Genomic DNA, 20,136 nt, shown 5'->3' on the forward strand with positions numbered 1-20,136 from the left:
TGTATCACACATGCATATAGGACAATTTATGAATAAATACAATATTGCATTAATATAATTTTAAAACAAAATGTATCGAATTATAGTGAATAAAACCAGAAATCTACTGTAATTAATAACAATAACGTTGATGATGACCATTACATTTTTTTAAAATTATTTCATAGTTTTTAATTCCCTTACAGACAATGTCATTGAAAGACATCCAATTCATTTAGACGGAGAACTGACAGTCAAGGCTCATATTTCAGTGCCATTGACGGCAGCTGCCACCCTCCTGGTCAAAATCACTTGGGTGTTGAGCGTCGTCATTGGCAGTCAAAGAGTTAAATGTGTGCCCTAAAACAATTCATTTTACATGCTGTCATATTGGCACAAATCAGAGAGGCTTCACAGCTCTATAAATGGTGCAAGTAAACAAAATAAAAGTGTAATTAAACGAACAGACCCGTGAACGAAAATGTACCTTGGCGCCGTGTTTCTGTAGCACCTCCATAATGTCATTATGAGCGCGCTCTGCAGCCACATGGAGAGGTGTCATGAAACTACAAGACAAAAGTGAAATGTGCAAAATTGATTTATTGATGTTGTCAGAGCAAGAACCATATACAAAATGATGTAGAAGGAGATATTACGTGCTTTACACAAATCAAGGGTGATTGAGTTTGTGGAGCACTTACTCTTTATTCTTTTCATTGACGTTAGCTCCCTTTCTCAGTAACAACTCTGTCACCTGTTTCCTCTTGGGGTGTGGCGATGCTACAGCACAATGCTAAAAAAACACCCCCACGCACATGAGCATCCCTGCAAGATCAGCGCATGCAGTGCAATCGTTGCGTGTCTTACCAGAGCCGTCTCGTGTGTGTGAGGGTGTTTGAAGTTGATGATTTCCAGTGCCAGGCTCCTCTTTGCCTTGGCCATGTCAGCTTCCCGCGCGGCTTGAAGCAGTGAATGGCCCTTAAATTCATCTGCGCACACACATAAACAGAAGAAAATGTCAAAGTGTCAGCAGAAATAGGAAAAAAAAACTAGGGTGGGTGGGGTTCAACTCCAAGCAACGCTTGAGTTCTTGCAATGCAGTCTGTGGACAGTTACAAAACAGCACAGCACAACATAACAGAACATTTGGCGTGACGAAATTGGATTAAAAAAAAAAAAAAAAAAAAAACTATATTTTTGGGCTGTAATTATCTTGTAGGGTTTCACAAAAGGACTTCAATGTTATGTGCAATAAGAAACAACAAAAATAATGGAAACAAGTAGCCATCTCAGAGGACCCAAAACATAAAGAACCTATTGTTAAGCTTAAGTATTACAATTTTACTTTTGGAGTATCTAATTAATGTGCAAAAAATGTTGATTGATTGAGTGCATTGCAATTGCACCAATTAGCTACTATCAGCAGAGGTGTAACTGATTGCATTTTTAAAAGAAAAAAAAGATGTTTCAATTACTAATGCGGTAAAAAAATGAAAAAAAAAAAAAAAAAAAAAGTACATAGTATTTACATTCAGGGTTTCATTAACTAGAATTGAAGACCTGTTAAGACCACTGAGAAAAGTATTTAATGTCTTAAACTCTTAAAGAACCTAAATGTAAACCATTTAAAACAAAACAAAACAAAAAAAGTGAAAATGGATTGGACTCCTAAATATAAAAAAAACAAAAAAAACAAAAAAACAAATGTAAACCATATACATATCAATACCTTTAAATAAATAAATAAATAAATAAATTCCCGACCAACCACAGAAAAAAACTATCACCTACAATATCACTAAAGTTTTTAGAATTTTACACAATGTAGCATAATATTAGTAAATTTAAGAATTTTAAAACCCCGCGGGAACCCTGTAGATTTCCAAGTGTCTCTATGCTCATGCACAATAATCTAAAAGGGCTAGCACTGACGCAGTGCTCCTTCCAAGCACTTGGTACAGTACAGTGTACATGAAAGCCACACACTCACATGAGAGTCTCTCCTTGAGTTCAGGGGTTGGCGCCATGTCCACAGAACTCTTGCTGTGGCAATTAAGCAGAGTGGGATCAGCACCATGGCTCAATAGTAGCGAGCAAACCTCTATGCGGTTTTTGGATGCTGCCTCATGCAGCGGAGTGAACTGCCACAGGTCCATGGCATTCACGCAGGCACCGTGCTGCGAGAAAACAAGAATGTGACATCCGGGCATTAGACTTTTTGTTCATCTAAATCACTACGGCTTTTAGACCATCCCAACAATACCGTAATTTTTGGACTATAAGATGCTACTTTTTTCTTTAATTTTGAATCCTGCGGCTTATTGTCCAGTGCAACTTATTTATTGATTTATTTGGGTTCATATGTAACGCTTTATTTGACAGTTGTGTCATAAGACTGTCATAAGACCGTCATAATAATAACATGACACTATCATGGGCATTACTGAATTCTTATGACAGATGTCACTAAGTGTCATCCGGCAAATTATGTCACTAACCCATTTATGTCCAGCTTGGATCTTTTAAGTCCATCCAAAAGTGAGATCATTTGCCGGATAACACTAAATGACATCTGTTATAAGCATTCATTAATGTTCATGACAGTGTCCTGTCATAATTATGATTGTCTAATGACAGTCTTATGGTGCCCCTGTCCAATAAAGTATTACCAAATTCCATAACTAGCGATTAATCAAACAACTAGAACACTAACTGAAGAAAAAAATAGCACAGAACATGAATTTTGATTGCTATTGACATCTGTAGCGCTGCAATGCATGGTAGGAGGCATGTTGGACAACAACAGTGTTGACAGCAGGTGGTAGCAGAGGTTGACTATCACCCCCAAGGGAGCTTTAATGGCTAAATGAAGCATCTCGAAGCAATGAAGCTTTGCAGCCAATTGGTTCAAGGTTTCGTGGTGATTCATTTGGTCTTATAACAGTTGTATGATGCAGCTGTCAAATAAAGTGTTACCGATTAATATCTTATGGTGTGAATATCCCATAATACAGTGAGGACAGCTGCGGCTTATAGTCCAGTCCGGCTTATCTATGAACAGATGTAGTTCTTGTGTCAAATTTGGTGGGTGGCGGCTTATAATCAGGTGCACCTTATAGTGCGAAAATTACGGTAGTTGCTTGCATACAATTTCACCTTACCTTCAAAAGTAGCTCAGTAACCTCATAGTGTCCATAGGAGCAAGCATTATGGAGCGGCACCAGACCACTGAAACACAGAAAACAACAGTGTAGTCTCTCTATAAAATATCATGTTCTATAACCTATTGCATAGTGTGCAAACACTACATGATAAGTGTCATGTGTGGCCCACAAATCTAACAGACCTGTAACAGTAAGGCGAGTTACACAATGAACAACAAATTTTGTATTTGTTTAATTTTAATGTACTAAATTAATTAGGGCTGTCAAACGATTACATTTTTTAATCGAGTTAATCACAGCTTAAAAATTAATTAATCGTAATTAATCGCAATTCAAACCATCTCTAAAATATGCCATATTTTTCTGTAAATTATGGTTGGAATGGAAAGACACAAGACAGATATATACATTCAACACACTGTACATAAGTACTGTATTTGTTTATTATAACAATAAATCCACAAGATGGCATTAACATTATTAACATTCTTTCTGTTAAAGGGATCCACAGATAGATAGAAAGACTTGTAGTTCTTAAAAGATAAATGTGAGTAAAAGTTATTGTAATTTTAAAACCCTTCTTAACTTTTTCGTTTTAATAAAATTTGTAAAATTTTCAATCAAAAAAATAAACTAATAGCTCGCCATCGTTGACGTCGCCGACCGGGACGTCACATGGGCTCCCTGCCCTTCTTCCACAGTGTCTTTAATTACATAAGGTAGTGATTGAAATACACCACAAGGAAAATATTGCCATCTAGTGTATTTGTTGGGCTAAACGAAATGTTTGAATAGAGTTCGACCACAGTCTGAGTAAGTTTTATGTGTATTTTGCATAGCTATTTTGATTGGGAATGCCAGTTCTCTTTGCATTGAGCGGTTTTCTTTTTGTGAACATTTTTTTCAGAGATAGGAATATTATTTTTGTTGTGCTTTAACTAAATGATACTGTAGCTACTGAACTGTTCCGCCCAATTGCATAATGGGAAGTTGGGCAACCATGACTATCAGTGGTGGCTGCAAATGGTATATGTTCTGCGTTGTGTTCAATTAAGCGTGTTCAGAAAAAGATCATCTACTGTGTTACTTCTCCACGTCGCTCGCCACAATAGTTACAGTAATTTCCCGAATATAACGCAGACTTTTTTTCCCCAAAATCAACTTGTAAAATCATGGTGCGCATTATAAACGGGTACATGGATGGAGACAGAAATATATATATATATATATAAACGATTTTTTTTTTTTTTGGACACGGCCACGTTGTGTTGAAGAAACGTAGGTGGCGACCCGTTGCCGACCATTACGGTACGTGACGTCACCATTTTGTTTTGGTAATACTTCACTCTAATCGGCCGAATGATTTCGTCTGTGTTAAATTCTGCTTTTTTCACTCTTCATAAAGCATAGAATTTAGTTTCTTGAACTCATTTGAGTCAACGTTTATTGCAGCTCCGCAACTCGGACCATGACAAACGTAAGCACACAGACTTCCTGTGTCCGTCAACCATATCTGTCCCTTGGGAAACTCAAACCCAAATAACAATAGTTCCTATTGTTACTGTCGTCTCGACAGCGATGAGCTCTCACGGATTTCCGACTTACGTTCTCACTTTCATTTTACAGTATCATATTGTGGAAGAAACATATATTCATCATGATAAAACGAGCAAGTTATACAGCAGCCTAGCCAGCAGAAAAGTCACATCTGTTTTGTTTTCTCCTAGATTCTGGTAAGTTGGAGAAGTTGTCAAATCATATTATTACCGTAAATATTGTCAGTTTATGGTAATGTTTGAACTACCAATGTGCTATGCTTGTGCTGTGTTTCACCAGTCAGTAAAATAACATTTCTGTATCTGTACACGAGCTCTGTTTTCTTGTATTCTTCTATTTATTGGTGCTAAAATTAGGGTGCGCGTTATAAACGGGTACAATAATTTTCCCTAGATTTTACAAGTAAATTTGGGGTGCGCATTATACATGAGTGCGCCTTATAGCCGGGAAATTACGGTATGTTTGTTGCGAAAGAGTTGCCAAAGCTTATGCCTTACGTCTGTGTCCACTCGCATTTCTCAGTCCTTACCTCTCAATGTGCATAAAAACGACGTCATTGTAATTTGTTTTAGGCAATGCATGAGCGGGTCATTCCGCGCATGCGTTAAATTAGTCAAATATTTTAACATGATTAATTAAAAAAGTTAATTACCACCCGTTAACTCAATAAATTTGACAGCACTAAAATTAATCCAATCACTTTGTTGGACTCGTATACACTTTCACCTACCCCTTGTCCTTGGCATGAACGTCTGCTCCGTGCTGTAGTAACAGCTGAACTATCCTCACCCTGTTGTATCCCGCTGCCAGGTGGAGCGGAGTGGACTGGTGAGACACAAAGAGAGGGCAAGGTGAGCGGGAGGAGGGAGTTGGAGATATACAAGGACATAAATAAGACTGAATTGCTGAGCCCGATTACGGAAGCATCATTTTGTCAGGTGTTCCTAATATCAAAACTGCAGTCAGGAAGTTATTGTTCCATGCCTGAACCAGACTGCAGTGATAAAGAATAGACTTCCGCCATAAAAGTGATGTAAAGCTGCAGTAATAAATGCTTAAGATGGCATTGAGATGAGACGCTTCAGTTAGCAGCGCATTGTTGTCAAACAATGCTATTCTTCACCCAAAGCAAGTTCAGCAAGCATTTAAGGTTAAAATGTGGGCATGCTTGCTTTTTCTCTGCCTTTGAGACTTTTTTAGCAAGACTGAGTTTAAAAAAATATATAAATTAGCTGACAGTCGTGCTGCAACGATTAATCGATTAACTCGAGTATTCGATTAGAAAAAAAATATTCGAATTAAATTTTGTTGCCTCGAGTATTCGTTAAATTAAAGTGGCGTTGTAATGTTTTATTTTGAAAGTATTTACATTTAGTTTATTGATTAGGGTGGATACATTGCCCTCTGGTCTGCCTCATTTCACATGGCTGAACCCGACTGCTCCCTGTTAAGACCAACGTAAGCTAAATTTTTCAATGCATTCGTAATTTAGTTTATATGTATCTTTAGCCGTTTTTTTGTGGGAATATGAGTCTGAACCATTAGTTAAGAGCATTGGAAAAAAACACGTTAGCCTTTTAAAGCATTTAAGCTAGCGGACTTTTGCCATGTAAGTTAGACAATTATTCTTCTGTTGTACATAGATCCTCATTTATTTATTTTTAATACCGTTTGAGGCTCAGCTCAGGTATTTTAATTTTTCATGTTCCTTTTCAGATTACTCGATTATTCGAACTAATTAGTTCATCGATTAATCGACTACTAAAATAATCGATAGCTGCAGCCCTAGTTGACAGTTTTCACTAAACAGTGGTAAATTTATATGGACAAAATTTCTTCAATCCAATGAGCGCTCGGATTAAAAGTATGATCGGATGCATTATATTCATGGACACTAAAAATATTGATCTGATTAGGTTTTGCGTGTTAATGCATTAGAACATCAGTCGGAACAAATTATTTTGACGTGCGTAGTTTGATGCTGCTAAATGTTAAAGCTAAATTACTCTGAAGACAGTACACAAGAATGCCCGCAAACAGTTTGCTCAAGACATGTCAACATAGCACATGGATTACTGGAACCATGTCCTATGGTCTGATGAGACTGGCGGGCTTTCTTGTGTACCATCTTCACAAGAGGCTTCCTCCTGGGGTGACAGCCATGCACACCAATTTGATGTACAGTGCGGCGTATGGTCTGAGCACCAACATGCTGACCCCCCACCTCTTCAATCTCTGCAGCAATGCTGACAGCACTCCTGTAACGAGTCACATGACATTTTGGAGGGAAAATGACAAGCAGTACTCAATTTGGACATTTAGGAATGTACGTAGTTTTAGATATTAATGGCTATATTTTCAGTTATTTTTAGGGGAAAATCAATTAACTCTATTATATAAGCTGCACACAGACGACTTTTCATTGTGTCAAAGTGTCATTTTGTCAGTGTTGACCCTGAAAAGATATACTTAAATATCTGCAGAAATGCAAAGGGTGTACTCACTTTTGTGATACAGTGTATGTCCATGTAAACATACCCAGTGTTACTTATTTTACAGGGCACTCAATGGAGAAATACAACAACACAAAGTCAGCATTTTTCTTTGTTGGAACAAGGTTTTAATTCTTGTTGGCTTAGTGTTTTGTTGACCAATATTTAGAAAAAAATCTTCAAACATGCATCATGTTTATAGATCACAGGCTGAGAGGCAGAGCTGAGCAAGGCCTTTATGTACAAGATGTGACAGCAGCTTTTGGATGGAGCAGGACATGTTAGTCATCATCCTCATTGTAAATGCAGTGTCACTGCATGCACGCCTTTCTGCCCGTGTGCTTATTGGTACACTAAGCATGTACAAACGGGTGTAAAGATTTAATCAGATTCTGAGTGAGTACATCTTTCGGCGCAAGCTCCCAGCAACATGCATGTAGTGAAGCATCATGGCAATGTCAGAGTGAGTCGCTTAAACCCGTCAATCTTGTGGAGAGATTATGGATGTGTATTAAAACGTAGACAATCCGCCTTAAACTCATTTAATATTTTCTCCGTTGTGACAGTCTGTTACTTGTGATCGTAGTGGTTATTCAATGAAAGAAAAAGGTGAATTTTAAGGCAGATTGTGACTATGTGTGGCTAGTGGATATGAACATAATATTTCTGCCACCACACAAAAGCAGCTGGCAAGGTTAAGGTCTTCCCTAGCTGTTAACACAATTCCTTTGCATGATGAGACCACATAATGTGCTTTCATCTTGCGATAACACATGTTAACGTCCAGAGTGGGATTTGTGAACACGTGGACAGAAAATAAAATATGCTGGGAAAATCTGGATAACAGATGATACGAGAGAACAGGCTTGAATCTAAATTAGTTTTGAAAGCTATCTGAATGTCTATCTGAAGGGATGACATTTACTGCTTCTGCTGCTGCTGTTGCTTGCGTTATGCGCATGCTGTGTAACACATTGAAAGGCTACAATGTATATGAATGAAATGAACAAAATTATAGTACCCTAAATGGAATATTGAATCTCTACAATAGTAGACCTTAGACATTTCAAATATACATGAATTGTGTGACTCCAAGTGAACAAGGCAATAAAACCCCGCTACTTTGTTGTTTTTAATCATCTAAAAGCTTTCGTGCAAAGAGTCAGGAGAGGAAGAAGTCAAGTGCATGAGGGAAATAGAGGCAGCAGGGGAAGCGATGCAAACGCTTAAAGGAACCCACTGGCCAAGATTGTCCATTTTTCACAAACAACACCTTATTACCGGTAATTTATTTATTAAATGAAATAAATCGTCTCTAAAAAGCCCACATTGGAGAACATTTTAATTGATGTTGCTTATAATGTCGGAAATTGCGATTGTCACCAAAATCAATGTTTATATCTTTTGTTACACCAATTTAACTCGAGACCATTTTTCAACAGTAACCATCTTCATGCGTTCACAATCAGAGAACTGATAAATGAGGAAGTAAACACCTGCTCAGTCGCGCTACAGCCAGCCGGACGTCACCTGCATTGCTTATAACATCCGAAAACTAGTCATCAAAACACTCTTCTTCAAGTGTGCACATGGATTTTGGTGACAATCGGCCACAGAATCATTAAAATAAGCTCTGTCAGTCGCACACTCTCAATGAGGCAATGTCAGCTGAGAGGTCCAAAAAGTCTGTACTTTGTCCTTCAGGCTGATCTATTCTTTCAGTGCGCCACAATGCATCTGGTTCTTACTGTATATGATAGTATTTTTTTTTAAAACACATTTTGTTCAATGGAAATCAATGAGAAATGCTCCTTACCATCAAATGTGATCTGATCTTTGTCAAAATCACACAGATGGAAAAACAGTGTCTGCTTTAACTAAAACCACAAACATTTATAGTTTTTCATATTTTAATGAGGATAGTACACTAACAATGACAAAAGGGGGGGGCAATAAGTAAGTGAACCATCACATTTTAATATTTTGTGGGCCCCCCTTTGGCAGCAATAACTTCAACCAGACGCTTCCTGTAGCTGCAGATCAGTCTGGCACATCGATCAAGACTAATCTTGGCCCATTCTTCTCTACAAAACTGCTGTAGTTCAGTCAGATTCCTGGGATGTCTGGCATGAATTGCTGTCTTTAGGTCATGCTACAGCATCTCAGTGGGGTACAAGTCTGGACTTTGACTTAGCCACTCCAGAACGTGTATTTTGTTCTTCTGAAACAGTTCTGAAGTTGATTTACTTATATGTTTTGTCTTGTTGCAGCATCCATCCTCTTTTTAGCTTCAACTGTCTGACAGACGGCCTCAGGTTTTCCTGAAAACATCCTGATAAACTTTTGAATTCATTATTTCATTAATGATTCCAAGTTGTCCAGGACCTGAGGCAGCATAACAGCCCCAAATCATGATGCTTCCTCCTCCACCATGCTTCACAGTGGGGATGAGGTGTTAATCTTGGTGAGCTGTTCCATTTCTCCTCCACACAGGACGTTGTGTGTTACTCCCAAACAATTCAACTTTGGTTTCATCAGTCCACAAAATATTTTGACAAAACTTCTGTGGAGTGTCCAAGTGCCTTTTTGCGAACATTAAATGAGCAACAATGTTTGTTTTTTTTAGACAGCAGTGGCTTTCTCCGTGGAGTCCTACCATGAACACCATCCTTGGCCGTAGTTTTCCATATAGTTGAAGTATGCACAGAGATATTGGACTGTGCCAGGGATTTCTGCAAGTCTTTAGCAGACACTCTGTTGTTCTTTTTTTACCTCTCTGAGTATTCTGCGCTGAACTCTTGGCGTCATCCTTGGTGGATGCCCACTCCTTGGGAGAGAAGCAACAGTGCCAAACTCTCTCTCTTTGTCGATTGATGAACATCCAGACTTTTAGAGATGGTTTAGTATCCTTTCCCAGCACTAAGCCTGTCGCAATATGCAATAATTCCATTTATCGCGCGATATATAAAAATGGAGGCGATAACTTTTCCGCTGCGATTTATCGCCTCGCGTGCACGTGTGTGTGCGCGTGCGGCAGACGTGCTGTTAAAAGTTCGTTACCAACTGCGCAAAATGCATCTTCGTTCCAGGTCCGCCAAAAACTAGCGCCAGAGCCAATTGTTCCCATTATATCCTATTGTTCAACGTATACCGGCCGCGTCAGTGCTCCGGAGTGACTGTGGACCATCTATGGCGCGCCGGTGTTCGGCCATTCCTTACTACGCGGCGAAACGTCTACACAATGCTCAGGGCGCTTGCGCATGCATTCACACGCATGCGCACATCTGTTAGAGGCGGCGATTACTCACTATTTTTGTTTTTATTTAGTTATTTAGAACCTTTTCACAGCCTCAAAGATACTTTTTGCATGTATTACCCTCTCATACTTTTAACCATTGTGTTTTTTTGTGTTAGCTTTGAAGCAGTTGACCACATTAGTCACGTAGCGTGTTTAAACCGTCCTTATTTGATATAACTACATTTAAGTATTTTCTGCAGGCATTGTTTTAGTACATTATTCCTGTATGCATCTAAACAAAACAAGTTTAGAGCGCACGGTAGTACTTTAGGTCTCAAATTCGACTAATGTAGGACGTTTCGCCGATGTAGATATTTTGGCAGAACACCGGTGTTGTTGACGTGCGGGCGCTCCCGTCAGGAGTGACATGTCACGCGGGGCGGCTATTTTTCGGCACAACGCTGGATATTTACAATTAAGTCCGCCAAAACATTGTTACCGACTTGGCTGCTACGAATAACCTCACTTTGACAAAGAACAGCTGAATGAAATTACCGGTAAGAGCGCTGTGCTTCAAACTCGTCCTGTATATGAAAGCCCTCATATGCTGGTGTTGTGTAGTAATGAGCAGACGTGACTTCAGCGGCGCTTGCTAACTTTTTTAATGCGCGCACACACTAGATATCATGAAATGGCAAACTAGATGTGCTACTTCCCATGCCATTGGCTACGTGAGCCCAGAGTGATTATGGGACATGTAGTCCATATACTACATCGATGAATTCTAAACTGTCATTTGTCACATGAGATTAAGAAGGCCAAATCAATCCATACCAGTGCCTATAAATAATGTTGCAAGTATTGTTAATTCAGTACGTGACGCAAATGGATTCGGACCATAAATAGGATGTCTTGCTCATGTAGTAAACCTAGCTACTAAGAGAGCTGTAGCAATCAACGGTGTGCCCTGCCTCACTTTACAAACAGTAAAGATTGTTCTCAGCACTTTTATGCAAATTTTTTTCATATCAGTAAGAAGTAAGCACATAAATATTATGCACTAAAATGCATGTTTATATGATGGCAATTTAATTTTTGCTCGTTAGCAAAAAAAAAAACAAAAAATACAATTGTTTTTTGTTTTTTTACAGAGCATTAAATGTATTGAATCGGATCGAAAATCATGTCCCTCGTATCAAAATTCGTACCGAACCATGACTTAACTGTATCATTGCATCCCTATGGAACACCATTGCAGAAGCTATGACGGGAAAATTTTTTCTAAATGCTGAAGTTGTTAAGTGCACTTTTTTTTTTTTTAAACACATTTTATTTATTCTGTGTTTCTGTGCGGTATAAATATTGTTGTTTTTTACTTAAGAGGTATGGTCTATTGTTTTTAGTTGTGATTTCTTAAAAAGTAGATTTGAATTTAAGAGTAAATATCACGTTTAAATGGGTGTACTTCATCTATTAATATATACTGTATTCGTACTGTGTTATTGTAAATTGGTTTAAAAAATTGGGGGGGGGGCAATAATATCGCATATCGCAATAATTTATGAGAATAATTATCGCACACTAAAATTTGTTATCGCGACAGGCCTACCCAGCACCATACAAATCAACAACCTTTGATCGCAGGTCTTCAGACAGAGCCATGATGCACATCAGACAATGCTTCTCATCAAGACATTTCTTACAAGGTGTGTGTTTTAAAGTGGGGAGGGCAGCTTTAAACCACTCATCAGTGATTGAGCACACAACTGACTTAAATTGTTTGGTAAAAAATGGTTTCAATTTCTCTTTAAGTCTCCTTAGGCAGAGGGTTCACTTACTTATTTTTCCCCCCTTCTGTCATTTTTTTGCATGCTATCCAATCCTAAAAACCTATAAATGTTTGAGTGGTTTTAGTTAAAGCAGACACTGGATTTTTATCTGTGTGATTTTGAAAAAGATCAAATCACATTTGATAGTGATTTTATGCAGAAATGTAAGAAATTCCAAATGGTTCAGATACATTTTCATACCACTGTATACAAAGTTTATGACATGATTGTTTCACATACAGTATATACCTTTAACATAAATGCTAATGTTAAATCCATTCAATGATTCCTTTAAGTTTCAGTCAGGTTGCAAACGCAAATTTCTTATTCTGCCATTTTGTCCATTTGTACTCCCACTGAGTATATCAAACCTGCCATTGTAGTGACTCACAAGCATTGAAAAGGAAGTACACAAACTCCAAAAGAGTGCCTGTCACCTATCAAAAATATTAAGGATAAACTATTACACTACAGTGTTACTTCCCGCTTTGTTGTGCCACTGCATTGTTTCTCCTCTCCCTTATCATTCGCTCTACTGAATGCATCTCTCAAGAGGTTCCCATGACAACAATGACTGCTAGCTGTCAGCAAATCCGAGAAAACAATGTGATTTATCTTGGATGGTGAACAATCACTGGGACCATATGGTTTTTGCATACAAATGTGACTGAGGTGTGATGCCAAAAAGACATCCAAACTAAAACACTTCATCGTTTAGTCTTCAATACTGTTGCACCAAAATGGTCCTGGTACGTCACTGAAACCCAGTCTTCAGTATCAGCGATTTAAGAAATAACGCACCGATGCTGAGCAATATGTACTCTTCCAGATCGAATTTCTAACTGCCAGTCGCCCTACCAAGATGGCGACCAGTTACGAACGCTGCTGTAAAAGAACCAGTTCTTGTCGCCCTTCCCAAGATAGGAAATCTTGCAAAATCTTGCAAAAGAAAAGACCACATCTCCCTATATTGTATGTTCGAACAATGTTTCTCAAGTAAGTTTCACAGTACCCTGGGCACAGAAATGATACACCGTATCTAAATAGTCATAATTTAAAAAAAAAAAAAAAAAAAAAGAGGAAAAATTTTAGGTTTAAAGTTCAGCTAAAATTTCGATGCTTGTACTGATGTTTTAGGAGTATTGTTTCAGTCTCAGTATTGAAGTACTTATGCATGTTAAATATCAAAGCTATTTTGCAAAAACACCAACTTCAACCAAACAGAGCTTTTTCCCCAACCAAAATGTCTCAAATGATTGGCATGTGGATTGCTGTGGCAACCCATTATCTTACTCCCATCTTCAATGAAAGCCTTTTTTCCCCAAATCCTTCTCCCCTCAATGATTGACTTGCAAAGTGCTTTTACATTACAAAAAAAGAAAAGAACACAGTCTGTCGTCATATTGCTCTCTGGAATATTAGCGCTTTTAAATGCTCATTAAACAAGTCTTTAAACTCATATTTTTTCTTTCTTTATCAACATGCCTGTCAGTCAATCTTGCGCTTTATGACACAGCTAAAGATCCTCAATTCCCAAGGGATATTTCAAACAAGAAATGTATTCACTAAAACATAAATGTCATCTGCAAGCAGTTTGCTAGTAAGACGTCTTATAGGAGGAAAATTTAACAATACAAATACGATTAATGAGAATGTTTATGTCTGAAAACAGTTAAAAAGCATGTTTACAGAGGAAGCAATATGAATACATGTGTAAATTCAAGAGAACCTCATCCTGTTTTCTAATCACCTTTGTTAACAATATCCTCACTTAGGAGCCTTCAATCACTTACGTACACTAATACACATTGTTGGTACAATATCACAATACAGATATAACTTTTTGGGAAACGAAAAGAAATATATAACAGAGGACAAAAATAGGACAGAAATAGTCTTTACACAGGAGCTTCCAAAACGCATTTCTGGTTCACTAATGCTCTGCATTGTATAAATGTAACAAGACTTGAAGCCAGGACTCAGGAGCCTCCAACACATTTGATTATTATTTTATAATGGCTAAAAACTTCAATGTGAAATCAGGTTGTAAATTGTTTCACTTCTTTTACAAGTATATGATATGCATTTACATTTAATGCGGAATAAACTGTGTTTAAATTAGGGGCTGTCAAACGACAAACATTTTTAATCAAGTTAATCACAGCTTAAAAATGAATGAATCGTAAGTTATTGCAATTCAAACCATCTCTAAAATATGCCACATTTTTCTGTAAATTATTGTTGGCTGTACATAAGTACTGTATTTGTTTATTATAACAACAAATCCACAAGATGGCTTTAAGATATTTGTTTATATTTATTACATTATATTTGACTTGTAGTTCTTAAATGATAAATGTGAGTACAAGTTATAGTAATTTTGAATTAAAACCCCTCTTAATGTTTTCGTTTTAATAAAATTTGTAAAATTTTCAATCAAAAATTAAACTAGCAGCTCGCCATTGTTGACGTCGCTGAGCGGTGACGTGACAGCCGTTCTTCCATAGTGTCTTTAATTACGTGAGGTAGTGACTGAAATACACCACAAGGTGTCAATGGCGAGTTTTAAATTACTTAGAAATCAAGCCAATGAGTGTTTTGTCCCTCGACTGACGCTGTAGCTCAACGTACGAGACCTCTGATAGTTTGCATATTGTGACTAAATATTGCCATCCAGTGTATTTGTTGAGCTAAACGAAATGTTTGAATAGAGTTTGACCAAAGTTTTATGTGTATTTTGCATAGCTATTTTGATTGGGAATGCCAGCTTTTCTTTTTGTGAACATTGATTTTTTTTTTTTTTTGAGAGATAGGAATATTATCTTTGTTGTGCTTTCACTAAATGATACTTATATTTGTTGTGAAGGAGTTGCCAAAGCTTATGCCAATAAACGGCGCGGTCAAATGAACGCCTGTGTCTGCCTTTCTCTGCCTCTTATCTCTCAATGTGCAAAAAACGGCGTCATTGTAATCTGTTTGAGGCAATGCATGAGCGGGTCATTCCGTGCATGCGTGAAATGCGTCAAATATTTTAACGTGATTAATTTTAAAAAATTAATTACCGCCTGTTAATGCGATAAATTTGACAGCACTAGTTTAAATTAATCTTTACATATATAAGATCATTTAAGAAAAAACAAAAAAAAACAAACAAACAATAAAAACAATTAAAATACCGTATTGAATGTGAATTTTCAGCAGAAGCTGGTGGTATAAGTTTGTCCCAATGCCACTAAGCATGACTGCATTATTAAAGAGCAGATGCGCTAACAAATGGAAACAAAACAAAATACATCAATGTGTTTACAGGCAGGTATTATATTGTATGTACCATTTTTGGCCAGGTTGTAAAAAGATATGTGTCTATTCCGTATTTTGTAAATTTAAAATTGATTCCCAGATAATGAATTGTTTGATAAAAGGCACATGGAGTACTGTATATAAATCCACTGTTATGTGAAAGTTCCTGATATCATTTGAGTTCAGATTTGATTTGCAACAAGATAATAATCCATAGTATGAATGCTTTCAAAATGTATCCGTACTAACTCTAAAAAGGAAAAACTTAATAAGCCAAAAATATACTACTCCACTTGAGATCAAATTATTGGGGTGGAGGAGCCACCTGAAAATGCCTTATGTACAGAGCTAGCTGCAAACACTGTATGGGGGTTAAGAATGACAAGTGACATCTTCACTGAACAACGATTTCTATAGACTTTTGGGAAGATTCCCTCCATAATTCATGTATGCAGAGTAAAGTAATCCCCTACAAGCCCTTCATTTTACGCTAAACACCATGACAAGGGTAAAATTGCCCTGCTGTATAAATATATTCCATCAACTATGCATGGCTGCTTTTAGTCTGAGCAGTTTAGAGAGCAATAGAAATAATGCACAGGGTCATTTTAGAACTGGACTGGACCAATATCATGCTGGGTATCGGTGCAGTAGTGCACCATTAAACTACCAATACCTGAGGCTTTCCAAAGGAATTACAGTTACAACATCGCTACAGTATAATGCTGGCAGGCTGTAGATGAGCATTATGAAGAGTTCAAAAACAGTTGTAATTATCGACTCATTGGGGCTGTTATGGAATCAATTTGATATTCATTAAGTTTAACGACCCTTCTGACTGCTTGAGGTTGCTATCAGCATTCTAACGTGCCATTTACACAGAGACGTTCCGAACGAATCAACAGAAAATGCTCCGTTACAGATTTGCATGCACATGAGCAGAGCTCGATTTCGATCTCGGTTCGAACGATTCCGCAAGTCGGCGTGAATACGTTGTAGTATTCATGCCATACAGTAGTGGACAGTGCAGTTTTACAACGTAATCCAATACACACACTTTGACAAATCTTCCACAGCTCAGGTTGTCAGTGCAGACAACAGACATTTTTTTTTCAATACTTCTAGCAGCAAAATGGTTATGGCAGCCTGGCGGTTTTTGCCTTGGACGGTCGGATAATTAGAATTAACACTTGATGTTCCATTGTACAACAAAACATTCAAATATCAACATAATGTTGACTGGGAGCCACACTAATCCAACTGCACAAATATTTGGCGGTGTGCCAATACATCAGTTATTAGACTCATCGAGATTTAACACGTGACAATTTAATTACGATTCATAAATGTTAAAAAATGATGGCTTTCCCTAATAACTTAATAACAGCCCCTGCTAGCGGAACAAAATTCAAGACACGTCTGCCGCCCGCACACCTTAAGGGACGCACAAGGTGACGATGGCGGCAGCGGAAGTTACTGAGTGAGAGATTTACTCCTGTGCAAAAGACTCGAAAATAAATTTGTGTATGAGACAGGCATGCTCAGGGTGGTCTCGCTTTAAGTCCTCTTCTGTGTGCTAGATATTTTTTTGAGTAAGAGGGGAAGAGAGTTCACTGCTCCTTGCCTTTCAGTTGTCCAACAGTAGTTTCAAGTCATGTTAACTGAATAATGTCCTGAGTGCGTTGCTAAGTCCCGTTAGCGTCTATAAGAGGTGAGTACACAAACCCTCTTGTACTGTTTAGCCTTTATTGTTGTTGTTTTTGAGAAATGAACAGTTAGCGCCGGGCGCCTAGCTAATTAGCAAATTTGCTAACGTATATTTCCATGTATGTGCGATGTTGGTTGGTGTACAAAAGTTACTCTATATGCAGAACGTGTAAAACTAGGATAACCATGACGGAAATAGTACAGTAGACTGTAAAAAAAAAAGTAAATTGGTTAAAAGAAGTCTTATTTCCAAGGCACTTTATTTTTTTCCACAAATGTGGAATTCCTTTCACCAGTGTAGATTTTCTTGTATTGTGGAGAGAAATAAGTACTGCCTTTGAAACGGCTAATGTTTTTGCAGGTTCTTGTGAAAAAGAACATCTTAATGTCAGCTTTGTGTTGTATAGGCATGTTTCCATTGTTCCTGCTGGATCATTAAGTGATTGGGAAAAAACATGTAACGGTCATAAATTTGTTTGGCTGCTTTAATTAATGAATACTGGCAAATATACCTTGCTTAACAGTATGAAGTAGCCACAAAGTAAGAATAAAGAAATCGCTAAAAGTAGGGGGGAAAGATCCATCGAAAATCGTGATGATCATTAATACCGTGAAGATAATCGTTCAATAATCGAATCGTAGCACCCTGAATCATAATCGAATCGAATCGTGGGGTGCCTTAGATGGCACACCCCTACAAATATCCGTGAAGGACACTAAAGTTGTTGTTTATTTTTTAACGTGTTGTAAATGCAACTAAGCCTTTGTCTTAAAGTGCCTGTGACAAGAAAAAGCATGTTTATTTCATGATACACGCGGTATTTTATGCTCCTGAATGAAATGGATCACTTGGATGTGTGAAGAAGCGATCGATATATTCATTCAATTTTTTTAATCCCGCGCTGCGAAAATGACAGACTTCCGGCTTCGGTCTAGCATTGAGGAAGAGGGCGCTGTGCCGTGTATGGGAGAAGGAGTCCTCTTCACTATACAACCGTACTGTTGTATGAGAAGGAATAAGGATTCAGCTGATTTTGCGGATTAATTTGTTTATTTTTCGCATCACGCCAACCAAACAGCTGCAGAAAAAACGAGCCATCTGCCCTCAGCAGGGAACAACGAGTTCTAACTTGTTCGCCGCCAGGCGGGTTGCTGATCGGCGAAGACAATCGACAACCCAGTCGTCATGTAAAATGATCCGGGCTAGTTATGTGTGATTTTCTGCTTCGAAGTATTTGAAACATCACTCGGTTCAGGTTAGCTTGTCAGCTAGCTGTCGCGCCTTTTGGTTTGTTTACATTCTCCAAAGCCGCGAAGGGAAATGACATAAGCCCGATTTAGGTGGCATAAAATATTGTTCGGGAGGTGCGACAGTAAAGGTGAAGTCGACAGTCTTGAACATTATGGAGTAATTTTGTCATGTCGTCCTAAATAAATGCATTTTTATTATTTCATATTCCATCTAGCACAAGACTGTTATTTGTCATGACCATGCCATGTATTTAGCTATTGGGGAAAAATAGTTGGATAAAAAGAATATCCTGTAAAAATATTGGGAGTAGAGAGACTGAAAAAAATGACATTTTACGGCTATCTTCGTCGCGTTTTCCTCGTTCTGAATAATTCCTCCTCAATGGGCTGAATAGTAAAACCGATGAGCCCATTCTCCAGCTGACGTAGGGCTGGGCGATATGGCCTTAAGTACGTATCACGATTAATTGAGCAGATTTACCTCGATAACGATAAATGACGATAAATTCGCCCAAGCGGACTGTTATATAATTTGAAAATTTGAATCAATGCATGGAATACAAATTTCTCCGTTTCTCGTTAAATTTATTTACCAGCTTTCAATTTAACAATTGCACATGCAGTCTAAACATTAAGTATTAAAAAAAATCTTGTAAACAATAAGAATTCTAGTCTGAACATTTATAACAGCTTGTATGACTTGAAAAATGTACAACATTATAAATATCAAAATGACGACTGCAAACATGTCATTCTAACACAAATGACTTGCAGCTTTAACAGTACACTTCAGACAACTTATTGGTAATGGCTGCTGTGACATAATTATTCAACACAAGTGTTTACGTCAAGGTTTCAGGTTTTTTTTTTCCCCCGAAACATTTTTTAATACGTGCACCCCCCTTACAGACACAACCAGATTAAAGCTGTATTGCTCTGATGCCAATGAAACATTTAAGGTTTTATGATGGCAGAATAAAGCACACACATACAGAAAAATAGCTGTGGCCATTAAACTGTCATATTATATATAGGCTTCACTGTTGGATTATACGTTATGCTGAGTGCTTTACCATCATGAAAGCTTTAAGAGAAATCACACAGAGATGCCAAATAACGCGACATAATGAAGTCCGTGCCCAGTCCACTCATTAATTTCAGCTGTTTCGACAAGGTTAGAGCTGCTATCCGACTCTTTCACGTTCATTTGTAGCCGCTGTTAGCCGCTAGCGTTAGCCTGTGGCTTGGCTACTAGAAGAAAGCACTGAAAGCATCCTCTCCTGAAATCATGAGAACCAGGGAGGACAGCGGGTTAAAGCCCGTCTGGAACCCGCCAAGAGTTTACTTAATGTCAGGTGAAAGTTTGGCGAAGCTAACTTAAGCCCGACTCCATCCAGTTTACTTGTAGCGTTAGCAGCTAGCGTTAGCCTACCGGGCTTCTGTTTGGCTTCCTGAAAATCACGTGACTCCATACGTAAGTACACTGTCTGCTTTCTTAAAGGGGAATGAACATAGCCGAACAACACAGAGTCAAGGGGGGATGAAAAGACTATTTTCTTGTTTTATTAAATTACCGAATTTGCCGACATGGTCAAAATTACGTCCGTCATCGTGAAGAA

General features: G+C 38.0%; 1 protein-coding gene across 3 annotated transcripts in view; it reads right to left on the reverse strand.

The window, feature by feature from the left end:
• tnksa (tankyrase, TRF1-interacting ankyrin-related ADP-ribose polymerase a) overlaps nt 1–20,136 on the reverse strand; it is a 149,295-nt gene that overhangs the window by 48,037 nt on the left and 81,122 nt on the right. For all 3 annotated transcript variants that reach the window (XM_057818164.1, XM_057818163.1, XM_057818165.1), the window contains 6 exons: nt 5,431–5,525; nt 3,141–3,207; nt 1,970–2,156; nt 847–968; nt 681–772; nt 467–545 (listed from right to left, as the gene is read on the reverse strand). In XM_057818164.1, the coding sequence (XP_057674147.1) occupies nt 467–545; nt 681–772; nt 847–968; nt 1,970–2,156; nt 3,141–3,207; nt 5,431–5,525 (642 nt within the window). The remainder of the gene's footprint in view (nt 1–466; nt 546–680; nt 773–846; nt 969–1,969; nt 2,157–3,140; nt 3,208–5,430; nt 5,526–20,136) is intronic.

The sequence above is a fragment of the Corythoichthys intestinalis genome, chromosome 17 (genome assembly GCF_030265065.1).
Source record: "Corythoichthys intestinalis isolate RoL2023-P3 chromosome 17, ASM3026506v1, whole genome shotgun sequence".
Taxonomy (NCBI): domain Eukaryota; kingdom Metazoa; phylum Chordata; class Actinopteri; order Syngnathiformes; family Syngnathidae; genus Corythoichthys; species Corythoichthys intestinalis.